The sequence below is a fragment of the Coprinopsis cinerea genome, assembly GCF_000182895.1.
Source record: "Coprinopsis cinerea okayama7#130 chromosome 7 map unlocalized cont3.7, whole genome shotgun sequence".
In the NCBI taxonomy this organism is placed as follows: Eukaryota; Fungi; Basidiomycota; class Agaricomycetes; order Agaricales; family Psathyrellaceae; genus Coprinopsis; species Coprinopsis cinerea.
Genome location: NW_003307538.1, coordinates 1,921,162 through 1,945,962, shown reverse-complemented (window position 1 = coordinate 1,945,962; position 24,801 = coordinate 1,921,162). Strand labels below are relative to the sequence as shown.

The 24,801-nt window shown below is 51.6% G+C and overlaps 9 protein-coding genes across 9 annotated transcripts; 5 read left to right on the top strand and 4 right to left on the bottom strand.

The window, feature by feature from the left end:
* Positions 1-247: 247 nt before the first annotated feature.
* CC1G_14865 (CMGC/MAPK protein kinase) lies at positions 248-3,146 on the top strand (the record flags this gene model as incomplete). Its single annotated transcript, XM_002910842.1, has 11 exons — positions 248-480; positions 562-661; positions 710-951; positions 1,017-1,032; positions 1,187-1,244; positions 1,300-1,504; positions 1,574-1,693; positions 1,741-1,745; positions 1,798-1,874; positions 1,927-2,005; positions 2,059-3,146. 11 exons carry the CDS (start codon positions 248-250, stop codon positions 3,144-3,146), a joined length of 2,223 nt encoding a protein of 740 aa, XP_002910888.1.
* Positions 3,147-3,477: 331 nt separating this feature from the next.
* On the bottom strand, positions 3,478-5,505 carry CC1G_11562 (hypothetical protein; the record flags this gene model as incomplete). Its single annotated transcript, XM_001831513.1, has 1 exon — positions 3,478-5,505. One exon carries the CDS (start codon positions 5,503-5,505, stop codon positions 3,478-3,480), a length of 2,028 nt encoding a protein of 675 aa, XP_001831565.1.
* A 229-nt stretch (positions 5,506-5,734) lies between these two features.
* Positions 5,735-6,397, top strand: CC1G_11561 (hypothetical protein; the record flags this gene model as incomplete). The annotated part of the gene is made up of 3 exons (XM_001831512.1): positions 5,735-5,868; positions 5,936-6,154; positions 6,226-6,397. The coding sequence occupies 3 exons, from the start codon at positions 5,735-5,737 to the stop codon at positions 6,395-6,397; spliced, it is 525 nt and encodes a 174-aa protein (XP_001831564.1).
* Positions 6,398-6,735: 338 nt separating this feature from the next.
* Positions 6,736-7,838, bottom strand: CC1G_11560 (hypothetical protein; the record flags this gene model as incomplete). Its single annotated transcript, XM_001831511.1, has 2 exons — positions 6,736-7,084; positions 7,138-7,838. 2 exons carry the CDS (start codon positions 7,836-7,838, stop codon positions 6,736-6,738), a joined length of 1,050 nt encoding a protein of 349 aa, XP_001831563.1.
* A 210-nt stretch (positions 7,839-8,048) lies between these two features.
* On the bottom strand, positions 8,049-9,964 carry CC1G_11559 (hypothetical protein; the record flags this gene model as incomplete). The annotated part of the gene is made up of 4 exons (XM_001831510.2): positions 8,049-8,255; positions 8,312-9,523; positions 9,616-9,659; positions 9,730-9,964. 4 exons carry the CDS (start codon positions 9,962-9,964, stop codon positions 8,049-8,051), a joined length of 1,698 nt encoding a protein of 565 aa, XP_001831562.2.
* Positions 9,965-10,350: 386 nt separating this feature from the next.
* On the bottom strand, positions 10,351-12,056 carry CC1G_11558 (hypothetical protein). Its single transcript, XM_001831509.2, has 11 exons — positions 11,895-12,056; positions 11,817-11,837; positions 11,717-11,764; positions 11,615-11,656; positions 11,472-11,552; positions 11,400-11,411; positions 11,166-11,341; positions 11,066-11,113; positions 10,971-11,014; positions 10,801-10,920; positions 10,351-10,744 (listed from the first exon to the last, which is right to left on the bottom strand). The coding sequence occupies exons 1-11, from the start codon at positions 12,022-12,024 to the stop codon at positions 10,465-10,467; spliced, it is 1,002 nt and encodes a 333-aa protein (XP_001831561.1). The 5' UTR covers positions 12,025-12,056; the 3' UTR covers positions 10,351-10,464.
* A 1,982-nt stretch (positions 12,057-14,038) lies between these two features.
* CC1G_11557 (sulfite reductase subunit beta) lies at positions 14,039-18,667 on the top strand (the record flags this gene model as incomplete). Its single annotated transcript, XM_001831508.1, has 6 exons — positions 14,039-17,088; positions 17,140-17,335; positions 17,387-17,646; positions 17,700-18,147; positions 18,202-18,412; positions 18,465-18,667. The coding sequence occupies 6 exons, from the start codon at positions 14,039-14,041 to the stop codon at positions 18,665-18,667; spliced, it is 4,368 nt and encodes a 1,455-aa protein (XP_001831560.1).
* Positions 18,668-18,862: 195 nt separating this feature from the next.
* On the top strand, positions 18,863-20,122 carry CC1G_11556 (hypothetical protein; the record flags this gene model as incomplete). The annotated part of the gene is made up of 6 exons (XM_001831507.1): positions 18,863-19,169; positions 19,226-19,381; positions 19,435-19,541; positions 19,596-19,885; positions 19,943-20,012; positions 20,063-20,122. The coding sequence occupies 6 exons, from the start codon at positions 18,863-18,865 to the stop codon at positions 20,120-20,122; spliced, it is 990 nt and encodes a 329-aa protein (XP_001831559.1).
* Positions 20,123-20,367: 245 nt separating this feature from the next.
* On the top strand, positions 20,368-21,443 carry CC1G_11555 (sphingosine hydroxylase; the record flags this gene model as incomplete). The annotated part of the gene is made up of 3 exons (XM_001831506.1): positions 20,368-20,876; positions 20,935-21,265; positions 21,318-21,443. The coding sequence occupies 3 exons, from the start codon at positions 20,368-20,370 to the stop codon at positions 21,441-21,443; spliced, it is 966 nt and encodes a 321-aa protein (XP_001831558.1).
* Positions 21,444-24,801: the final 3,358 nt, after the last annotated feature.

The window sequence follows — 24,801 nt, the reverse complement described above, 5'->3', positions numbered from 1 at the left end:
TTGAATAATTCATCCCGTCCCCTTCTTGGTCTTGTCCACCTTTTTGTTTCTTCTCGCGACTGTGTTCAGCCTTCTACCACATTTCCCATCTACTTGGGGGGACGAGTCTATTTCAGTCAGCTACCTGGTCTGAATTCCTTTGCCACGCGGTCCAGTGCTGTGTGGTCCTTGGGTCGCTGGGAAGCTCAAACGTTCCAGGGCTGTGCGTGTCGAACGTTGACGACCGCGATACACACCTTGGACGAGAATGTCTCGAGTAAGAGGTGGCCATTCTCCTGCACGATCCCCGTCTCGACCTCATCGGCGGAGGTCAACCCGTGGTCGGTCCAACGGTGACGAGAACGGCAATGGCGATGGCAGCAACGACAACAACAAATCGTCTTCACCTGTACCCTCTCCCGGCTCTTGGAATGTGGATCGAGGACGATCGAGGGTGAGGAGGCCGTCCAACCCCTTCTCGGAGGATAATCTGCGTCGAAGGTGCGTAGGTGTTGGCACACGACACCTTTGCTGTCAATGTTCACCTTGTTCCTGACTGTATTCCTTGGATGTAATGAAGAGGGTACCATTCGCTGCATTCATCGTTTGGCAAAGTGTTTCATGTAGAGAAGAGGTGGAAGCTGGTGAGGGAGATGGGTTCTGGTGCTTATGGGGTGGTAATGTAGGTCAGTCTTGCTTTGCCTCTGAGGCTCGTTATCGTCTAATGCAGGTGTTATTTCTCCTTCCCTGGGTACATACGAAACCTGCCCCCATCCCCTCGCCCTCCAGTTCAGCGGCCGACGAAATCTCAGGCGAAACAGTAGCCATCAAGATGGTCACCCGAGTGTTTGAAAAGATACAACTTGCAAAACGGGCTCTCAGGGAGATCACCCTCCTCAGACATTTCGCCAACCACGAAAATATAACTGGCTTGATTGACGTAGATGCTGTTTCCCCTGATTTCAATGAAATGTGAGTTGGTTTATACCTGGTTCGCCATTATCAAAGGGACTGACGTCATTATTTCCGTTCAATAGTTACATCTTCATGGAGGTGCGTCGGACGGTATTGCAAGGTTGGGAAGATTCTAAAGGCGGTGAACATTGGCGGTTTAGCCCATGGAAGGTGTTTGCAACGTGCTGTTGAATGAGATGACCCTATTGAAACGCGTTCATACTTCCTAGCCGACCTTCACCAAATCATCAAGTCTGGTCAAGTTCTCACCAACGAACATGTGCAATATTTCTTGTACCAGATTCTGCGAGGTACCATGATAACTCGTCTGTTATATCTCGCTGTTGCTGATCCTTCAACTTTAAGGAATGAAATTCATTCACTCTGCGGGAGTCATCCATCGAGACCTCAAACCGGGCAATCTGCTCGTGAACGCTGATTGCGAACTCAAGATATGCGATTTTGGCCTTAGCAGGGGGTTCGATGCTGTCCCCGACGAGAACGCTACGCGACTTACGGAGTACGTGGCGACGAGGTGGTACAGGGCGCCGGAGATCATGTTGGCATTTCCGTGAGTGTTCTACGCTTGGCCCGAGATTGGGTATCTGACTGCGGTTGTCAGACGATATAATACTGCTAGTAAATCATATCAGCTTGCCTTGAATTTCTTGTGCTTACTGGGTATCCTAGTCGATGTTTGGTCAATTGGCTGCATTCTGGGAGAACTACTGCTAGGAAAACCCCTCTTTAAGGGGAAAGAGTGAGTACACACCCTGTTTGATGTGTCACGCTCTGATTGCTTTTCAGTTACGGTTCGCCATTTTCTGTAAAACCTTTGCGACTCCTCTGACCATGCTACTGCAGTTGACCAACTAAACAAAATCCTGGACATACTAGGCTCGCCGGACGAGACTATCATCCAAAAGATTGGGAGCGACAAGGTCAGGGAGATCTAACTCTCACCGTTGACTGTTGGTTCACCGATATGGTTAGGCTCAAGCCTATGTCCGTTCTTTACCGTTTAGGAGAACTGTTCCATTCCGACGCGTTCTACCTGGCTCGGACCCGCTAGGTACAAGCGATTTCCTTCAGGCCGGAACTAATGATCGCTGACTTGCATCGTAGCCCTTGACTTGATGGCCAAAATGCTCTCGTTTGATCCATCTACGCGTGTAACGGTTCTCGAATCCCTCGAACACCCATGGCTCGCTGCATATCACGACGAAAGCGACGAACCTGAATGTTCTGAACGGTTTGAAAGGTGGAGAGAGATCGAAAAACTCGAGACATTGGACGACTTCCGCAAGGCGCTGTGGGATGAAATCGAGGACTACCGTCGGGAAGTCCGGGGGCTCTTGCCTGTGGTTGACCCGCTGGAACTGAAGGAACGGGACGCGGACAAGGAGAGGGACGCGACCAAGGAAGAGGAGTTTTCAGAGACGAAGGCTCCAGAAGGCGATGTTCAGAATGGGAAAGATACTCCGAGTGCAGATGTTTCGGTTTCCACAGTACCTTCAGAACCTGCCGTCGAGACACCGCCCACCGAGCCGACTGCGCCCGTGGCTGTCGTGGACACGAGCTTGAAGTCGACTGCAGCTTCCATCATCAGCGCCAACAAAGTCATGGTCGACAGCCCAGAATCACAACACGTCCAAACCTCGAAAGGCGGAACGGACCCAGTCGTGACGTATGCTCGTCGTTCGAGCATCATGCAACCCTCGAGACAAGGATCGACGTACAACTCTCCCGTTCCGTCGACGCAGTATCTCCCGACCTTCATCGAAGGGCAGAGCCTGAACCTCGGTGGAGACGCGGCCAGCATACTCGGGGCTTCAGGGATCGGTGCAGGGGCCGGAAACTCCATTGCTTTCCCAAGTACCCAGCCACCTGGCTACGTCGTCCCTGCACGATCGCGAACCGGATCCACTGTTGGTGGGGAGGTTAATAGGAGGTTGCTCCGCACCCTTTCGACGGTGTCTATCCATGAACCAAGTCAGGGCAAAGTGGGTGGTTTGGCAGGTGTGGCTCCGATTGGAAAGTTCATTGTTAGGGGAGACGGTGAGGGCGTCACGGAGGGCGTCACGGAGGCTGATGCACCTCCAAGTGAAATGCCGAGAGAGTTCTTGGGTAGGAGCGGGGAGGGCAGTGGGAGTGGAGATGAAACCAAGACAAAGGGAGACAAAAAGGAAAGGAAAAAATTCCATGTCGAATAAGCGGTGGAGGGAGGAATAGTGCCACGCGCCGTGACGGAGGCGATTCTCAGCGTAATTTCTCTTAACTGATCTCTACAAACGTACCTAGTTTATCAGTTTAATGTCGTAATATTTCTTACATCCGTAGTTTGGTTTTATTATAGGTTGTTGAAATGGGAGAACGCAGAGTTGGACCGTCACCCACTGCAATGGACGACATCCGAGTATCCGGGTGATAAGGGGATAACAATGCATTTCATTCGGCTGGAGGAAAAACGTACAAGTACAGTGCTATGTATTGGTGCAAGTTATTCAACTTCTTCATCGGACTAGCAATACAACATCAGCAAGATCAGAGGATGGCGCAGACCTTTTGGGGCGAGGCGATGTAGTGGTCGGGGCGAGTAAGGAAGGGGTCCTCCGGTGTCCTGTTGGTCATCTTCTTCCACTCCTCCCAATCAACACCAAACATGAGCCTGTAAACCCGTACCGTCTCGTCGGTCTTGCTGTCCCTGTCAACCTCGAGCACCTCTCCGGGCTCAAGGATCGTCTCGGCATTGGCAGCCTCAGGCTCGGGTTTCTCGTCGATGAACTTGTTACCGAGGGCAACTCCGGAAATGTTGGAAATTTGGACCTTGATGGGATCTCCGGTTTGATTAACAACCCAACGGCGCACTTGGGCCCGGGCTACTGTAAGATAAGAGCCGGGCTCGTCGTTGCCTTTTGTGTCGATGATTTTCGGGCTAAGAATCTGGCGGGAGAGTCGAAGGGCGAGAGCGACAAGGGTCAGGGTCGGATTGACCTCAGGAGAGAAGGGGAAGAGGGAGAGGTCGCAAACGTAGACGTTCGTGGTGTCCCGAAGCAAAAGATTCTCGTCGAGGCAATGCGGGTCATCCTTCTCCCCACGGCGCATCGGGATAGTTCCTAGTTCGTGGGCGACACCGCCGAGTTCAAGAGGTTTGAAGAACTTGTCGTCATCGGCACCCTCCTGGTCTGTGAGGTATACATCACATAGCTTGAGTTCTGCCTGCATGGTGTCGAAGATTGTCTCCGTGAGTTCGCGGAGATCGGCGAGGTCTTCCCTGTCTTCGGGGGTCGTGTTGAAGGGAGCCCTTCTCCCGGCAGCGACAATTGGTTCAGCGTCGCGACGCTTCTTGGGATCGCTCGGGGAAGAGTCGAGCTTGATAGTGTTGGTGGGAAGAAGTGGCTCTGGCAAGATGAAGGCCGCGATCATCTTGGGGTAATCTTTGTTCGTGTACCGCGCCTGATCAGGGTAGAAGGAGCGAGGAAGGAAAGAACTTGCGTCGACGGCAACGTTGAGGAGAGCGATCCTCTTAGATTTCTTGCACCTGGCCCACGTCTGAAGTTTCATCGCTCCGACTTTATCCCGAATGTCGTCACTCTGCCATGCAAACGTTGCCGTCGCGGCAAAGATGTCGTGGTCAGTGAGATGGAGCCCTCCGTTTTTCTGAAGGGTGTCGGTGAGGTTGGTACTGGTGCGCATAAGGATGGCAGGGGACCCAACACTACCACCTCCCAGCACGATCGTGCCTCCGGGCTTGAGATTGATCAGGGTGTCCTTTCCCTTCGAATCGCGAACCCAGACTCCGGAGTAGCACATGCCGTCCTTGTCGTCCTGCTGCAAACTACGCACGTCGGAGTTGAGAAGAAGCTTGAAGTTCCTATGCTCGATGCTCTGGCCGGATTTGCTGCGATCCTTGCTCATAGCTATCTCGAGCAGCTTGTCGATCGGGCTGAAGGCACCTTTGGCGAAGTCGAAGTTCTTCTCGTCCTTGAACTCGGATGCGATACGACCCCATTGCCACTGGCATTCGCGCTCGCTAACCATGTTGAGTCGCTCCATTAAGGATGCATGGTAAGTGTTTGTGGTGGGCTGGAACAGGCCCATGAGGTCTTCCGCTTTCCGATACCAGTGTCCAACCAGTTCTTGTCGGAGTGGTTTGCCAAACTCCTCGTCGAGGGTGTCGTCGTGGATGCGGGGAGCAAAGAGACCCCAGGCGGCGCCACGGCCCCCGAGATTGAACATCTCCCCAGCCTTCCATTGCTCAGCGTAGGAGGGGTCGCTGAAGGTGTAGTTCTTTTTGAAGAGAGAGAAGAAGGTGTCGTTCTGCTGCCCACGATCCTCACCGAAGCCACCCGGTCGGGAGGCGTTCAAGCAGTGGGAGTGGAAGCTAAGGCCACCCTTCTCGATGACGAGGATGTTTTTGGCTTTGTTGCCCAGCTTTGAGTTGGTGTCGAAGAGGTCTCCAGCGAGAACGCCAGCACCCATGCCGGTGCCGACGACGATGATGTCGTAGGCCTCTTTGGCAGCTTCTTGGGGAGTCAGACCGAACCAGAGATCCTCGTACGTGGGGGACATTTTGAGAAAAACTAGGTGGCCAAGGGAGCCTGGGTTAGGAGGAGCCCATCTGTAGTCCTATTTAACCAGCGGCCAGGCTAAGCCCTTGTCCAAGAACAGAAAGTCAGAGATTCTTTGAGAGTTGTCCGTGAGCCGATGGAGCATCTTTGGCAGGCAGAATTGTTCAGATACGAATGGTTTGCACCCCAGAATGAGAGTAGGGGCCAAATTTCGAACTTTCATTGCGACAATGTCGCATAGTGTTGGAGAATCGAAGCAATTTGAGAGAGCAGTGGAGAGTGTAGCGGTCCAAAAAGAGGCGATTGATATCAAACGAGCGCCCGTGGCTCCCTTGTGTAAGCGTTCTCCCGCGAGCTCGCCGCTGTTCGCCGTCCTTCTCTCGACGATTTGGACTAGAGCCTTTCGCAGAGAGCTCTAAATACAGATGCAGACCTGACGTCAGTGAACAGGCTAGCCCGAGTAGAAGCGGACCCAGGTCCCAGGACAAGGTGTTCACCACCGATGTCCCTGCGCATGGCGTCATCTGCAAATTGACCGACAGGTTTTCCACTGGCGGGACTGGTGAATATCTCTATCTCTACCACACGAAACCTGACACCGGAGTCAATGACCCAGAACTCAATGAGAGTCGAGAAGTTCTTCCTGGCCGGTATGTAACGACTTTGCTTTGAACTGGAAAGAAGAGCTATACTTATACTGTTTTACTCCAGTCAACCCTAGAGTACTAGCAGCGCCAGACTCCATCGGGCGCTTATCGGTCTGGCCTCTGTTAGAGAACGCTTCAAATGTCGCTCGACAACGAGGCCACTGGCATACGGGTGGAGCCTTTTCAACGTTCGCATATGGAACATCATATTTTTTCACCAAGTATAGTGTACGTTATGATATCTAGTCAAGTGCAGTGTTAGAGGTTACAAATGTCAAGGAGAATGAATGTGTGAGTGTTTTTCAGCAGCCGGACCCAAGGGAATGTGAATGAGGTGAGAGACAAATCGATACCAGGATTGTTTGTGACAAAACGACGGAAGGGAGGAGAGGGTAGCGCCGGGAGCCCAAGGACAAGGTAATTCGCAAATCAAAAACAAGAAAAAGAATAAACAGAGAACCAGAAAATATACTATACGTTTGAGTATAAGGATAAGAAAATGATCGGTCTCGTCAGGTGGTAAGGTAGAAAACCCCGCAGAAGAATTAATGTTCGAAAAAGGAAGGAATGGGTGGAGTGAGATTTCAGCAGAACACATCATCTTCATTACTCGCAGCGGCTTTTCGCGACTCTGCAGTCAATTTACCCGCACCGAAATTGGGTGCCTTGATTCTACCCCTACCCAAGCCCTCGTCAGCATCGGAATCACTCCCCTCCTCGTCCGAGTCAGAGCGCGCCTGTGGAACGGGCTTCTTCTGATGCTTGGCCCTTCGTTTTTTGTGCGCTTCAGGGAACAGGAGCCGGGGTTTACACGTGGGGTCCGGAGAGAAGAGGGGGTCGTCGACGGGGAGTTTGGAATTGGGGGGTGGTGAGATGGCGCGCTTCTTGACAGGGTCGTACATCGGGTTTTGATAGACTCGCTTGACGCCACGGCTATTTGCAATAGATAAGAAATATAGGATAGCGGAAAATTTGAATGTACATACAAGACATAGGTGACCGTGGGCTTGTCGTAGACCGGTTCGTCATCGTGGTCCTCGGCCTTGGGACTAGCCACACTCTCCACATCATCGTCTTCGCCGACAGGGGTCGCAACGAACGGATTAGAAGGCGAGTCTACGATACCAACAACAGGTGAATCATCAACAAAAGGCTTGCTCTTGGCCTTGGGTTGTGGTGTGACCGGTTCAGATACGGTAGTGGCGGGACTGGGTGAAGTCGGGCGAGGAGCAACAGGAGGGTTGACAGGTTTTCTGTGGGAAGCTGGCGGTGACAGCAGGCCTTGTTCCACCTGGGAGGTCGATGCGCTCGCCTGGAGCTTGCGATATAGCAAAGGGCCCTGGCTTTTGGCCGCAGCTGATTTGGTGTTGGCGCCCGAAACGTCGCCTTGTTTAGAATCGTTGCCACCCATCCAAAAGGCCTCTTCATCGTCATTTTCCTGAGCCAGCGTGGTCCTGCGCTTCTTCCTTGATTGTCTTTCATCTAGACCTGAGGGTCGCTCTGACTCGTCATCGGTGGATACTGGAGAATGCTGTTGAGAAGGGGCATTGTCGTCGTCGCTGTCGCTGTCGCATGAGCCGCGCGATCGACCGCGAGCACGACGTCGATAAGTTCTCGGGGGCGTCGGGAGAGAAGCTGTTGAAGCTGAGCGCTTCAAGACGCGTCTTTGAGGGGAAGAGGGGTTCATGCTTGTCTCATTCAAACCAACTCACATTCAAAAACAACAACACTCCGCCCCTGCCACGAAGCGGAGTTTCAATCGCCACGTGACCGCGACCGCGTTACCAGGACAATGCACAGGCCACAGGGGTCTCGTAAAAATAAAATAATGCAGATAATTTACAATGGCGGCTGGGTATCTAAAATGCTGGTATGAGGACAGACATACATAATACAATTACAGGCCAGAAGTGTGCTTCAAAAGACCAAGAATCCGGAACTTGTCGTTCTCCGAATCCGCAAACACCGACCATGTCCGCTGGTCTTTGAATTCGATCACAAAAGAGAATGGGATCGCTTCGAGTTCTTCATATCCCTCGCTCCATTCTTTGAAAGCTGCGACTTGACCGCGCAAGTCAACGGTCTCAAGGGGCGAGTTGATTTCCTGCAAAGGGTGGTGTCAGAACAATGCCGAGATACAAGCATAAAGGTCGGCTTTACCTTGGGGTTGCGATAAAGATACAATGTCTTATCCGTACACTTGAAATACCGTCGTTTCCAGAACAACGACTCGGGGAATTGGATTGTAATCCAGCCTGTTCGAAGTGACTCTTCATGAGTCTGTGCGATCGCTTTTTCTGCTTGTTGAATCTTCCGCAGCCGCTCTTCTTCCTCCCGCTTCTTCTCGAGCGCCGCGCGCCGCGCCTCCTCCTCACGTAACCTGTCTTGCTCTCTCCGCCACTGCTCAGCTCTCCGATGCTCCTCCAATCGCTTTTCCCTTTCGATTCTTCTCCGCTCTTCCAATTCACGTTTCTTCCTCTCTTCCCGCTCCAATTCCTCCCTCCTCCGCCTCTCCTTCTCCTCAGAGATCCTTCGCAACTCTTCGGTCAGTTGCTGCCGTCGTTGCCGCTCTTCCTCCTCTTCCTGTCTCAGCTGCTCCTCTTTCCTTCTCTTGATCTCTTCTTGCCTCCTCTTTTCCTCTTCCAAAGCCTGTCGTTCTTCGAGCTCCCGCTGTTTCTTCCGCTCCTGCCTCCTCCGCTCCCTCTCCTCAGGATCTGCTGGTATTGGCTCTCGTGCCCACTTGCCTTTGAGCGGTACAGTGCTAACCTGCACACGAAGCCGATGCGCATCCTTAGGCGGTGGTTGAATAACAACTGTATCGTTCTCGCTTGAGTATCTCGAGACAAACCCGAATTCCGTCAGGCTCCCTGTCGGCGAATGTTCCCGCGAGTAATTCGGTATGGGCGGTAGTTCGTGATTTTGCGATGTCGTGCTTCTTCGTGGTGGGGATGGTCGTGAGCGGTAGCGGGGAATGTCGTCTTTTGGCGGTGTAGGGGGAGGGGTATCGTCCGACTCTTTCATCCTCCTCAAGAGATTCACAAACATACCAGATGTTTTGTGAACTGATGTTGGGATGGGAGGGACGGGCGGGACGGGTGGGGAACGTTTAGGTGGGATGATATGGGGAGCATAAGTCTCTGAAAACGAGCGGCGGACCATGTCGAGTGTGATAGGTTTTGGTTTCTTAGTGGTAGTTCGTGTCGCAGAGTTTGATTGGAATGGGGGCGGGTTTGTCAGGCTGGTTTCGGGCGTGTGTGAAAAGGAGTGTCCAACTGGTGGAGGGGTAAATGAGCCTGGATCAACCAGAGCTTGGTGGATTGTCGACGAGGTGAGTTGGGAGAGACTGTCGACGGTGAGCATTGTTTGGTGTTTCTGTATAGATTCAACAATGGTCGTAAGCTTCCATTGTCCTAAGCGACGGCAACGGGTAACGATGGTGCCCCATTGTACTAGTTTAAACTCACTTTAAATACAATCCCCATACGCCGTGAATGCACGAGCGCCCTCGCTGTGAACAAAGAGGTTTGGGGCGTGTTCAGCAACGCAACCACGCAAAAACCCTGGCTTTGGGCCCTTACCTCGTTTGACGCCCGAGATACCGGCGGGGATGTAATTAATCAAGATATACCCCGGGTTGTGCTCATTTTCTTCGCGGTAAAAGGCTACAAAGACCTTGTCGAGGTCGTAGATTTTGGTTTTGAGTTCTTCGAGTCCTTCGTAACCATGAGCGTAAAACACAAGGTCGTCAAACTGGGATGCGAGAGAACTGGCGTTCAATGGGGATGTTCTCGGCAGGAAAGAAGCGACATACATTGTCGTTATCGTAGTGGAGCAGCAACCTACTCAACGAGAGGAAGAGAAGAAATGTTAGAAACGCTGTTTGTCGAAAGAACTTGGATACTCGCCAATTGGTTTCATAACACACTATAGACTGGTATGCTGCGACGATCGCGGGGTCGACAGTGGTCCCATTCATGGTCTAGTTTTGGTGAATCGCAGCCAGAGTGTCGAGTCGTTGAAGGTAGTCGTCAAGAAGGAGGAAGGAGAAACAGCGGGCGAACTGTGGCAAGTGTAGGGAGGCTGGTGGTCACCACAAAGGGCGACCAGCTTCGGATGCTGTAACCGCTCATTTGAGTGAGTCCTCCGTCGACATGGTACCTGGATGAATATCATGCGGAGATACCCGAGTACACTCTAAATCAGATTCAGCACTGCTCAATTATCGTCTTAATTATACTACAACAGAATCATGATTCATAACGGCGTAAAGTAGCAAACTGGACGATCTATTGATCTCGAGTCGAGGTGTGAGCTCATTCCTGCAGCAACCCTTGCGAATCCGACCTCGTTTGCTTCTCTTCGAATTGGAAAAATGGGAAGTCCATCAATAGCGTTCTCTTTAACACCTTCGGTAGAGGTCGATATAGAACTGGGGGTATTGGAATCAAGATGGACGTTGATTCAAGGTATTCCTGGTAGTTCTTCCACGCGTTTGCTTCTGCCTCGTCTGCGTCAGGCTTTTGAGCCATCTTGTAGAACTTTTCTGCTGTTGGCTTCTCAGCGGTCGGTATTCCGGAACCAAACATGAGGACCCTTGAAGATATTCAACATCATGTTGACCTGGGCAGATAGTCTGACGGGCGACGTACAGGAAGGTGAACAGAGGTGACACGACAGATCCGTGCTGGGCGGCTCTTGCTGAAGATGGTAGGTCGCCATTGGTGCTCGGAGACAGGCATAGCATCCAGATGCCCCACCAACAAAGCATCCTATTGGATTCTATCAGAAGGGTATTCTTTGTAGAGTATGATATGCTTACTCTCCAAAGTAAGGTGGATGTCGAGACCAAGCCCAAAGTCCTCTCTGTATTCTTCGCCGTTAGGTAGGACTAAAGGCTCACTGAGAGAGACTAACCCGCATAGGAGAACCCTTGGGAATCTTTCCGCTTGACTTGTACCAGTACTAAATCATTATTAGGTACGCTAAATCCAGGCAAATTTCAGGGAAGACCCACCTTCTGGGCGTCAGCGACGCTTTCAATAATAAACCCGACAGCCCACACCACAATCCCCGCAATGTCTCTCGAGGTCCCAAACTCTGGGTTGGATCCACCGACTGCGGGATCGGAGACAGCTCGAGAGTTGAGGATTATTATGGGGAGGGAGACCACCCAAACCCATAGAATCTGAGCTGAGAGGAACAGCCACTGTCAGAACGGCCACGATCAATGGTACCCATGGAGCCTCACCTATCCAGAACCCTGCGAAAATTGAACGGGAATGAGTGCCCAGACGCCAGGTAACCGCGGTGGAAAACTGACCTAGGAATTTGAAGAAGTGAGAACGAATATCGTCAAAGCGACTGTCTTTTCCCATTTTGATAACTCTGAACAGGAGGAAACCTGGGACGATATGGCGGCTGGCTTGAGTCCACAAGCATGGCTGCAGCTGTGAATGGACGAACCTGCCAGTCGGATTGCCCATACCATTACGAGGACGCTCGCAACTGGAAGTGGTACCGCCAGGCTTAGCAGTTGCACTCATTAGCGCTTGACGAAACGCGTACCAATGTTTCGAGTGTAGAACGTGTTGCCAAGCAAGAGTGTGAGCAGGGCTGCACACGCGTTAGTTGCATGATCGACATGGCCTGAAAGAATGAAGCAGACCCAAGATGAAGAAGTTAGATCCTGGGGGAAGGTAAAGTTTAAAATACGTCTATTCTCCCAGTCATTAACTGAACTCACCACCCGTAAGGTCAGTAATCTTATCAAACTGCAAAGTCCATGCAATGGCGAACCCAAGCAACTGGTATCCCAGCGTAACCAGAAACGTTATGAGAAGGTAGTATTTGTCGAGTACGTGTGTGGGGGCCATATTGTCCTACACAATGTGGACTTGAGCAGTCGTTGTGGGAGGGAAAGAAAAGAGAGGCAGCGACAGGGGGATGACGCGCTGAGGGTATATATTTGGTAAATCAATTGCCTCCGAAACTCGATCCTGGGGAGTCCTGGGGCCGCGATCGACGGCCAAGACGATGCTGGTGAATCGTTTTAGACTTTGGTATTCTGCCATCGACGTCGAATACTAGCAAGCTGGGTGCCCGTTCACATCGAGGAGTGCGACTTGCTGAGTGCTCAGCTGAAGTGGTGAGTTCCCCGTTGATACACACTCGAAACTCGAGGTCGTCAAGCGTCAAGACGTGTAAGGACTGTATCAAAACTCTCCACTTTTCTAGTTTCTCCAACAGCACCGTCCATTGTCGTGAATGCCGCTTCTCTCCCTTTGGTGCTTCTCTGGCCATATCGGGAGTTGAGTGGGGCGCCAGGCCTTACCTCCAGCCGGAATCTCTTCTAGTTGGTATCTATCCATCTATTTGAGCGCGAGGCCATAACTGAAGCAAGTTCATATCTAGCTGCATACTGAACACGAAGTTCAGGGCACATTTCAAGCGACACATCGTGGACATGTCGCAGTGGAAGTTGCCTGTGCATCTTGCAAAATGCAGACGGACTGAGAATCCATCAAGCTGTGCATTGCAGGTATATAACCGCCCTGAGCTCAATTGCACAGTATTCGAGTCTCGGGGACCCCACCAACTTTCGCTTTCGCAATACTGGAGCTTTGTTCATGGACGGCCGACTTTGCGAAATACCGCTGAAAGCGCTGCCGGACAGAGGCCTGAGAAGGGTGGTCCTTCCCAATCCTTCAGATTTTCACGCTAGCAGAGCCTCAGAACAATGGGAACAGGGTGGTCGTACCGTGGGACCGACGCATGCAGAAACGGCAACCCGAGAACAGCTCAGTCTCCATCTTCAAACGAGTCGAGGCGTTACGGGAGATGGTCGCGCTACTAAGTAGAGTGTGTGTCTCTTCACTGGGGATGATGCCGCACGGAATGCCTAACCCGAACTTGGACGCCTCCCCCTAATTGTTTCAACTCCTTCGGATCCGGATGAAGAAAGGTTCAAATAACTCGTCTCTGTTATCCCAGCTGTATACTTAGTGCTTGCTTCGAGACAACTTGTAAGCAGGGAATTAAAAGTCACGATGTGTTACTAGTAAGAGAAAATGCAAGGCGGTGGCGCACGGAGAACTAGCGTGAGTGGGGGACCACGAGGACGACCTTTGTGCGGAACCATTGGCTGCCCTGGGAGCGTAAATTAGTCACAATGGGGCGTAGAATATCAGACACTAGCGAGAGTTGAGCGAATTTGGAACAGGCGGGCGCAAGGAAGGGCACTAATGTTGGGTTAATGATGTTATCCATAAGACAATTCGGAATTCCGCAATTTTCCAGGAACGAGACAAAACACGAGTCCTCCAGGCCATTTGGCCATGGTGGATGGCGACGATGGCCGATGTTGTGCTACTGAAGAATCTGTGTGAGGACGGTCTTGGCCGTCAACGTTCGGTGACTCGACTCGTCCATCGCATATTGTACGAGTTCCCGTGAACGTTTGTTATTCCGAATATGTACTGTATGTGAACGGTCGATTGAACTCGGGGATTCATTCCGCGCCTAAAGGTCCGTGCATAGACCTGGAGGAGACACTGGTAAGACATGAAACAGACTTGAAACCCTTTGCAGAGAGACTAGATGGACTGATATGAGGAGTTAGGCGCCGAGAGGAGAATAGGGGAAGAAAACCGAGCGGATGTCCGATTTGGCCGATTTGTGATCGGGTTACTCCGATTGGCGGGCGGCAAACATTGGCAAACGGATGATGTGCTTCACGCCAATACTTGCTCATTCTCTAAGAAGATAATGACCTGCATTTTTGGAAAAGCGCTGTTTGCCACCGTCCACATTCGACCTAGTCCCTTCCAGTAAGCATTTAAATAATTTCACAGTTCTGAGCTCACCGTTTCCTTGTTTCCAACAGTCACAATGTCCGTCGAAGCTGTAGCGCGTATCGCCTACCTCTCATCTGAGGTTGTGGTCGATTCCCAATTGTCTGGTCCATCCACCTCCAGCTTCTCGGAAACCTACCGTTCTCTCGAAAAAGTTGCGGCCCATAAACCGAGGGTCCTCCCAACTCCCTATGGCGCAGATCCTGGGTCCACTCTCCTTAGATATCCCTCAGACCTCACCACTTTCACCGCTTTCGCCTCCTCCCCAGTCGTGACCCGTCTGCTTCTGCACCTTGCAGAAATATCCACGAGACCCGTCGTACTCCACCTTGCAGTCCAGGACGATCTTTCAGACGTTCTGCTCCTCCGATCCGCGGTCCCCTTCTTCATCCTCTCCCAAACACCACAGGAAGCCCACGACAACGCCCTTTTGTCAGCTCGTCTCGCAAGAGTCGAGCAAAAGGCCGTCATTCACGCCTTCTTCTCCTCCTCCTCAAATGACCATCCACCGGTGGACGAGATCCCGGAGGACAAAATCTTCCCTTTCCTGCTTGCAAAGAAGCATCCCTCGTCCCCTGGTTCCCCCGTCGGCCATCTGAACGGTATTAACGGTATCAATGGCGTCAACGGAATCGCTAACGGCCATGTAAATGGTCATGTTAACGGCCAGTCAGCAAAGGACGACCCCATCACCACGCAACTCGTGAAGGCTTACGAGTCTGCAGCGCTGGACACACTTTCCTTGGTCAGGCGTCCCAAGCGTGCCTTGTCGGTCCGTGGCGCCTCTGATCCACATACCGTGCTTTTCCTTGTTGGGAAAGGTGACTTTGCACCCACCATCGAGGGCGTGTCATTCGTCACGCTCTCGCTGCTTAATCCCCTTCCAGCATCACGCCTCTCCAACGCCATCCCTGACTCAGCTACGAACGTGATCGTCCTCGAGCAAGTTCACAAGTGGACTACCAAATGGACCCCCCTGTACCTCGACTTGGTCAGCGCCATCCAGAGTCACAAGCCCGACCAGTCCGTTCGCGTCTACAACGGTATCTTGGGTGACCTGGACAACGTTTCCGTCCCTGATGTCTTGAAGCTCATCCAGCGCGCACCTGCCTCTGGTACTGAACGTCTCCAATTGGGTCCCATTTCCACCAGCTCCCCTTCCGCCACCACTCCCCATATCCCCAAGCACGAGGCTGCTTACACCCGCATCCTGGAACACCTTTTCAGCGACAGGTTGGAGATCGCTAACTCCCCCGCCCTCGTAGCTACCCAGGGTGACATCGCCACCACCCCCGAGTTTGCTTTGGGCCGTGTTCGGGGTCAGTTGGATGCCCGGAACGAGCTGGTTTCGGCCGTCCAAGGCCTTTTGCAAGACTCTAGCCTCGACAATGACCTTCACTCCTTGCTTAGCAAGTGGGTGCTGGCCAAGGATGACGGTGTGAAGAGCCGACAATTGGGAGACCAGATCGTCGCCAAACTCGAGGCCACTTCCCCTCCCAATCCCCTTGCTCAGCGCGTGCTGGCCCTTCGTCAGCACCTCCCTGCCGTGTCTCGCTGGATCGTTGGCTCTGATGCATGGTCCTATGACCTTGGATCTTCTGGTTTGCACCACGCCATTGCGTCCAAACTCAACGTCAACATTCTCATCCTTGACACCCTCCCTTACACCGCTCGCAACTCTGGAGACCCCCATCGCCGCAAGCAGGATGTCGGGTTGTACGCCATGAACCATGGTGATGTCTATGTCGCCAGCGTCGCTGTCTTCTCGTCCTACGCCCAAGTCCTCCAAGCCATTGCTGAAGCCGACCGCTTCGAAGGCCCTAGTGTCGTCCTCGCCTACCTCCCCTACCACTCGGAAGACTCGTCGGCCATCGACGTCTTGAAGGAGACCAAGCTCGCTGTCGATGCTGGCTATTGGCCTCTCTACCGATGGGATCCTAGCAAGGACGCCAAGGGCCTCGAACCTTTCTCCCTCGACTCTGAAGCTATCAAGAAGGACCTCCAGCAATTCCTTGATCGCCAGAACCACCTTTCTCAGCTCACGCGCTCGACTCCCGCCATCGCCGCCGAAGTCGTCAGCAGCTTGGGCGAGACGATCCGCGAAGCGAGGAAGAAGCGTGCTCAGCAATCGTACAACGACCTCGTCAGTGCGTTGGATGCTCCCCCTCTCCTCATTCTCTATGCTTCAGATGGAGGTGCGGCTGAGAAGAAGGCGAAGCGACTTGCCAACCGAGCCAAGGCTCGCGGCCTCTCCACCACTATCACTCCTCTCGACTCTTCCTCCTTGGAGGCCTTGAAGGAAGAGGAGTATGTCGTCTTCGTCTGTTCCACCGCCGGCCAAGGTGAACCACCCCAGAACGGCCGCAACTTCTTCAAGGCTCTCAACGCTGCTTCTTCCCGAGGCGAGTCTATCCTTCCCAACCTCAAGTACACCGTCTTTGGCATGGGTGACAGCCACTACTGGCCTCGCCCCGAGGATGCCCACTATTACAACAAGCCCGGTAAAGAACTCGACGCTCGACTCGAGAAGCTCGGCGCGGAGCGTGTCGCCGACATCGGTTTGGGTGACGACCAGGATGCTGACGGTAGCGAGACCGGGTACAAGATTTGGGAGCCCAAGTTGTGGAAGGCGCTTGGCGTCGATAACATCGACGTTGACGAGGCGGAGCCCGAGCCTATTACCAATGAACACATCAAGGCTGCTTCTGGTTACCTCCGTGGTACCATCGCTGAAGGACTCGAGGACACTACCACCGGCGCCCTTGCACCCTCCGATACCCAACTCACCAAGTTCCACGGTATCTACCAGCAAGACGACCGTGACATTCGGGATGAGCGACAAGCTCAAGGCGTCGAGCCTGCCTACAGCTTCATGATTCGTGTCCGTATGCCTGGTGGTGTTTGCACGCCCAAGCAGTGGTTGCAGATGGACCAAATCTCGGACGAGCATGCGAACGGAACGTTCAAGATTACGACGCGTGCTACGTTCCAGTTCCATGGTGTCATCAAGAGGCACTTGAAGCCTGCTATCCAGGATATCAACCGTGTTCTTTTGGATACCCTCGCTGCCTGTGGTGATGTTAACCGGTAAGAATCTTGCATCTTCGGGTTATTGCCTGGTACTCATTTCCTTTGTAGAAATGTAATCTGCTCGTCGATTCCCACTCTTTCCAAGCTGCATCGCCAGGTGTTTGAGTTCTCGAAGGAGCTGTCGGACCACCTCATTCCTCGCACTACTGCCTATCACGAAATCTGGCTCGACAAGAAGCTTGTTGCCGGTGACGCCGTGAAGGACTTTGAGCCCATCTACGGCGAGTTCTACCTCCCTCGGAAGGTATGTCGGCCGTCTCTCTCTCATCGTGATGCTTACTAACTCGAGCCACAGTTCAAGATCGCGGTAGCCGTCCCTCCCACCAACGACGTTGATGTGTTCGCCAACGATCTTGGTTTCATTGCCATCGTCGGGGACGATGGTGAACTCCAAGGATTCAACGTCACCATTGGTGGTGGCATGGGTGTCACTCACGGTAACAAGAAGACGTACCCCCGTGCTGGTAGCTTGCTCGGTTTCTGCACTCCTGAGCAGGGCAAGCACGTCGCGGAGAAGGTGATGATCGTCCAGCGCGACCACGGTAACCGTGTCGAGTACGTATCATTCAGATCTTTTATTCGTACCATGACTCATGTATATCCCATAGCCGCAAGAACGCCCGTCTCAAGTATACCCTTGACCGCCTCGGACTCGACAGGTACAGGGACGAAGTCGAGAAGCACCTTGGGTACAAGCTGCAGCCCGTGCGACCCTTCACGTTCGACCGCAACATTGACGATTTCGGATGGCACACCGGCGAAGACGGACGCCACCACTTCACCATGTTCATCGAAAACGGAAGGATCCTTGACGAGCCTGGAAAGGATTACAAGACTGGTCTCCGGGAGATTGCCAAGATCCACAAGGGCAACTTCCGTTTGACTGCCAACCAGCACGTCTTGGTGTCTGACATTGCCGATGAAGATCTCCCTGCTATCAAGGCCGTTCTCAAGAAGTACAACCTTGATAACCTCAACTACAGTGGCTTGAGGTTGGCGTCGTCGGCTTGTGTTGCCTTCCCCACTTGTGGACTGGCTATGGCTGAATCCGAGCGTGTAAGTCTTCCATTTCCTGCTAGAACGATAGTTGGGTCTGACGCTGTCTTTTAGTACCTCCCGGTTTTGATCGACAAGGTCGAGAAGATCTGTGAAGAGGCGGGATTGCGCCACGACGAGATCGTGATGAGGATGACGGGTTGCCCTAACGGCTGCGCTCGCCCTTACCTCGGCGAGGTCGCGTTCGTTGGTAAAGCACCTGGAAGCTACCTCATGTTGCTCGGTGGTGGATACTACGGTCAACGTCTTAACAAGATCTATAGAGGTATGTCTTTTCTACATGCTCGTTCGGAATGAGGAACTAATACTGGCTTTAGAATCGGTAACGGAGCCCGAAATCCTCGCCATCCTCGGACCCATGATCAAACGCTACGCACTCGAACGTCACGAGGGCGAGAGGTTTGGTGATTGGACTATTCGTGCGGGGTACATCTCTGCAGTTACTGAGGGCAAGGACTGGTATGAGGGTATGGGCGGTGAAGGCGAATGGCGTGAAGTTGCTGCTGGCGCCTCTGCGTAAAGTTAATCGATGGTCTGGGATCTGTATTGTAATAGCATTTGTATCACTAGGAAATTGGGAATCATCAAGCATACCGTTTCTGTCATTCTGACGAGCTGGTTGTGAATCGTGGCTGTGTGATGAGATTAGTCATCTGTGAGTGGGCAGGTCAGGACGTGTTTTACAAGTTGAGTTGGTTGACCGCGCGGTGTTGCCATGGCGGGTCTGGTATCGCCCAAACCTCTATCCTATCTTCAGCAGCCAAATGGTGGATATGGCCCTTTTGTTCGACAACACCCAACCTATTCAGAAACACCGCCCCTGTCCGTACTCCACCACCAACAATCCCAATACTCGGTCACCCCAGGCGCTGTAGGCGGCAGCTCGGTTCAAGAAGATAGCAAGATCTATTCGCTCGTCGTTGACCTTCTTGATCCAGCTACAAGAGAAAGTGCCCTGCTGGAATTGAGCAAGAAACGGGAACAGTATGACGACCTTGCTCTCGTTCTCTGGCATTCCTTCGGTGCGTCCCCAAATATCGATCCAGCGTCTCGGTTTACTTACCAGCAAGTGGTGTAGGCATTATGCCAGCCCTCCTTCAAGAAATTGTCTCTGTATACCCTCTACTTTCACCACCAAACCTAACTGCACATGCTTCCAATCGCGTTTGCAATGCGCTTGCCTTGCTCCAATGCGTCGCCTCTCATTCAGAAACTCGCCAGCTGTTCCTCAGCGGTGCGTTTCTCCGTCCAATCCAGCGTAACAACCGCATCTGATTATCGACGCAGCGCATATCCCATTGTTCTTATACCCCTTCCTGAATACGACATCCAAGACCCGACCCTTTGAATACCTTCGCCTCACCTCTCTAGGTGTGATTGGCGCTTTGGTCAAGGTAACTTTGTCTTGCGATTTCACGACCGTGACCGCGATTAACAGACTCTTGTAGCAAAACGATAACAGCTCCGTCATCCACTTTTTGCTCTCCACCGAAATCATCCCTCTCTGTCTCCGCATCATGGAAACCGGCTCTGAACTCTCCAAAACTGTCGCCATCTTCATTGTTCAGAAGATCTTGTTGGACGAGACGGGGTTGACTTATATCTGTCATACCTATGAGCGGTTCTATGCTGTTGGAACTGTGTTGTCGAACATGGTGAATCAGCTTGTTGAGACGCAAGCCGTACGTCTCCTCAAGCATGTTGTGAGGTGCTATCTCCGTCTGAGCGACAATCTTCGGTGCGTGTTTTGTGATCGGTACTTTATAGTTAGTTGGACTGACTTGATTGGCATTAGGGCGCGAGAGGCGTTGCGTGCATGTCTCCCTGAACCACTCCGAGACCAAACCTTTGCCACTTTGCTCAAGGTGAGACCACTTTTCGTGATTGATATTCGGAAGCTGACTCGGTGCCGTAGGGCGATATGGTGACTAAACGATGCTTAACAACTTTGCTTAACAATTTGGCAGAGTCATGAGATCTTTTTCTTGTGCGAGTTGTCGCGTTGAGCTCGCTGTAATAACTGTAGGGACACGATTATACATTAGTAATTAACGCCTGGAAATCTTGTATTCTAGATGTATGTAGTTCTAGCCAGAGGAAATGGACATCTCCACCTTGCCTAGACTTGGGGCAAGACATATGGGGCATCGTGGGAAGCCCAAGCTTTATTACAGCGCGAAGAAGAAATTATTGATTTACGTTGGTCTTCCGCATTCTCTCATGTGGTCCCTCAACGCAACAACTTGCCTCGACGCCGCCCCATACGATGACCCCCTTTGCTACCAGTCATCCTACACTCCTTTTTACTATTCACACAACAAGCACCTCGTCGAAGGCGTCTCGGACTACTACCTTACTCTTGCCGCTCCAGTCTTAGCCTACTGGTCGTTGTCGTTGTTCTTCCATTACCTCGACACACGACCCTGGAAATGGCTCGACAAATACCGCATTCACCCCTCTGAAGAGGTCGCCTCCAAAAACCTAGCTTCCCGTTCCTCCGTCGTCATCGCAGTCGTCTTCCAGCACGTCCTACAAACGCTCCTAGGGCTATGGTGGTTGGCCGACGACAACAAGACCCTCGTCGACCATCCAGCGTCAATACAAAATATCGCAAGCCAGATTAGACCAGTGCTTAGCCTGTTTGGCTTTGCGGATCCGATTCGCCTGCTCCAAGTCGCAGAGTTTGTGTATTGGTGGGCCATCCCAACCTTCCAGCTCCTCGCTGCCATGTACGTCTCAATCCCTATCCATATATTTTCCGTCCCAACTCATCATCCCCCCGTCCAGGTTCATCATCGACACTTGGCAGTACTTCCTCCACCGCGCAATGCATGTCAACAAATTCCTTTACCGACACTTCCACTCGTGGCATCACAGACTCTACGTCCCCTACGCTTTTGGCGCCCTCTACAACCACCCTATCGAGGGTTTCGTTCTCGACACCCTTGGAGCTGCAATGGCCGAATACCTAACGGGGATGTCTACGCGGCAGGCTATGGTCCTGTTCAGTGTCTCGACATTCAAGACTGTCGACGATCACTGCGGATACAACTTCCCTTGGGACCCGCTTCAGTTGGTCACTGGTAATAATGCTGACTATCACGACATCCATCACCAGGTGTGTACACCCTCCTATCCCATTTTCGGCACCGAGCTGACTGCGTCCACAGGTCATCGGCATCAAGTCCAACTTTGCTCAGCCGTTCTTCGTGCATTGGGATACGCTACTTGGTACTCGCATGACGCGCGAAGATATCAAGGCTCGTCGCGAGGGCCGCAAGAACAAGAAGGAGTAGATACTTTCCAAACCCCTCTACGTCATCGACATCCTCAGCGAGGAAGGAAGGACAACAACTTATAGATTACGACACGCACCACACCGCAACTCAAATATTGGTACCGGTACTCATTCACACTTTCTTTTTTCAAAAAGCCAACCCCCGTATTCAACTTCGCTACAGCTGTTTTAATAACCATGGATTACATCGCTATTAGTTTATCTCTTTTTATCTTTCATCACCCTTTCCTACTCTCCCGCCAACCCCTTCCCCCTCATCCCTCCAAATTTCTTTCAAGTTCTGTTTATTCTACCTGTTCTTAATCTGGTCCTATACCCCCTCACCCAAGATCTGCGTGCTACGTACGCTCTCATGTCCTATCCTTCACTTCACGTCTCTAACGTCCCCCCCCCCCTTCGTACGGTACGATTTAGCTACGACCCGCGCAGACGTGTACTCCCTCTCATTGTACATATGTACATACATCCTTGTACAGTGTTGTATCTGAACTCTGTACAGTTGAACTGTTCTTGCACTGTTGAATAGCAAACCTTGAGTAGCAAGTGGAGGTACAGAGAGGTGAAACAACCAGTTGTGGGTCCATACATAGCAGGACAATTTCCGAGTTATTTAGACTCTTTAAAGTGTTCACCATGGGTAATAACCTGGACACTGGCAAAACCCTGCCCACAAACCTGCAGGTCTTCTGCAGGGTTTGAGCTTCATTTCATCCAAAACAGCCCAGGAATGGGCAAGTTATGTGTCATGAATTGGAGACTCTTTTTCCTTTTCTTGCCAGGACTTGTAGTCTGTACTACTACTCATGGACACCAAAAGTGATGGCACTCTCATGTAGGGTTTTGATTCCCTTAGCTTCCTTATTTGTCTTATCATTTACTGGTCACAATCCTTATCTTATCTATGTCACTCCTTCCATGTCCCTCTCCTTTTCCCTATGATTCTCCATATGTTCTCATAGCTTATATAACTTACTACCTAGGTATATATACAGTGACTCAGCAAAAATTTTGCACGCTGGCTCACGCAAGTTTACATTTGATATAACTATGGATTGACTGGGCCGTTCGACTCAAGGCTCTGTAGAGAGATACATATGCATATAAAATATCTACCGGCCAATTTTCAGATCGATTACATTGTGCATTGTAAAGTTATAGGAAATTTGAGGTTTACGAGCGTACGAAATTTATGCTTTCTCTTGATCAAATCCAGGATTCATTGTTAAAACAGTTGTGTATTGTCGAAAATTGCATGGATTTGGGGGAACAAAATGCAGTACATTAATAGCGAGTAGATCCTCCCTTCGCCTTCCAAAGATCTTCCACTCATTGTGGAAGGCTGTCGTATAATCAGTCAATATAGTCCTTGTCTATCTTCCCCCACTCCTCCTGCAAAGCAACCCACAATTCCTCCAAGTTACGTGGCAAAGGGTTACGGGAACGCACCATATGGTCCAGGTGGTTCCAGAGGTTCTCGATGATGTTCATATCAGGTGAGTTGGGTGGCCAGTCAAGTACTTTGATTTGCTTTGCTGTAAACCAGTTTTTCGCGAGGTTGGTGTTACGAATTCTGCCCCTATCTCTTCTCTTCGCGTCCTTTCTCTATCACATGACTCTCTTTCTTGTTCACATGATCTCTTTCTTTATCTCGTGACTGTTTTATCTGTTAATTCTTCTTACTGCTGCAGCGCAGCCTTCTTTGACTCTTTATGACTCCTTTCTTGCTGCGGCGCAGCCACTCTTTATTGTTCTCCAATTTATCTCTGCTGCGCTCCGCAGTAACCTGTGCTCACGCAGCCTTCTTCTCTGACTCCTCTTGACTCATATTCACGTAGCTAGATAGGTATATAAGCTCTGTAGATACCTCCCTTGTTCCTTAGCTAGTTCTCGTGAATCACACCCACTTCTACTCTTCTCTCGAACTTGCTCTAGTCGTCTTAAGACAATACCTCTTGTGAGGCACTCTTAGACGCCTATATCCTCGAACTCGCCTCGGAACCACGACTCTACGGTCGATGTGCATGCTCACTCGAGTTCACGTCCCTTGACCGTAACAGAAGAACTAGCTCCAACACATCGTCATCCATACCTACGGGTGACAACCCCATCGACCACACAGAATTCCCACATACTCGGCATCTGACCCCCCAGAACGACTCCCTACACCACCGCCATTTGTCGACCCAGTAGCCACCCTAATTGCCTCAACACCCGGATCCCAGTCAACCACACCCCAGAGGACGTCTCCGAGGGCTTACCCCAAGCTCGACCAGACCATCAACACCATCTTTACTAGCGGTTAACCAATCGCTCCCTGAAGAAGAAAAAGACAACAAAGCACAAGGAACCTAAGAAGACTCAGGAGACGACGACTTCGACTGCAGCAACTTTGAACATCGACTCATCAGTGAACACTATGACACTAAACTCGACGACTGGTTCAACTGCGAGAACCAACCTTGGCCCAACTACCCAGAAGACCCAAGACATCAACCAAGCAAACAAGAACTGTCAGAAGTTTCTTTTGAAGAAGAGCCTTCTGCAGAATTCCAAGACGCCCAAGAAGAACCTAGCACCGAGACACAGCATCAAGAGGAAGGACCCTTGATTCCAGAACGTGAAGAAGAAGAACCCTTTACGCCAATCACCCTTGAACAACCAGTCACCATGGTCAACCCAGCCAACCCAGACAACAGAACCTGAGACGTCGTAATGAGTGATGAAACCAACCAGAAGATCCCTGAAAGGCGAATCAATCCGCCATCCCCCTTCACCGGTAAAAAGGAAGACCTCAACACCTTCCTCAAAGACGTGAAACTTTACTTGAAGGTCAACAAGCACATCTACACCGATGACGACAGCAAAATCACCTATCTCCTTTCGTTCCTCANAGGAGACGAAGCCTCTGCTTGGAAAGAAGCATGGCTACGATCCAAGGAGACCGATTCTGACATTGAATTGNGCACCTGGAAGGACTTTGTTGCCATCTTCAACGGCATTCCTCCGATCACAAACAAGAAGACACCTTACAGCGCCTGAAGACGATGACCCAAGGAAAGAAGACGGCTGAAGAACATGTAGCCGACTTCAAGATCGTCCTATCAAAAACCAATCTCCTCTCCAAGGACCACGCCAACAAGACTGAAGACCAAAGAGTCGCTGACACTGGAGACACTGTAGCCAGAGACTACTTCCAAGCCAGCCTGAATGATCCGCTTCGGAAGAAGCTCTTCGACCTTGAGAAACCCCCTCGAACCTTCAAGGAGTGGACAGAGAAGGCCATCGAAAAGGACAACAACTATTGTCGCTACTTTGCCCTCACCAACAAGGCCTCGGCCAAAACCTCGACCTCTACC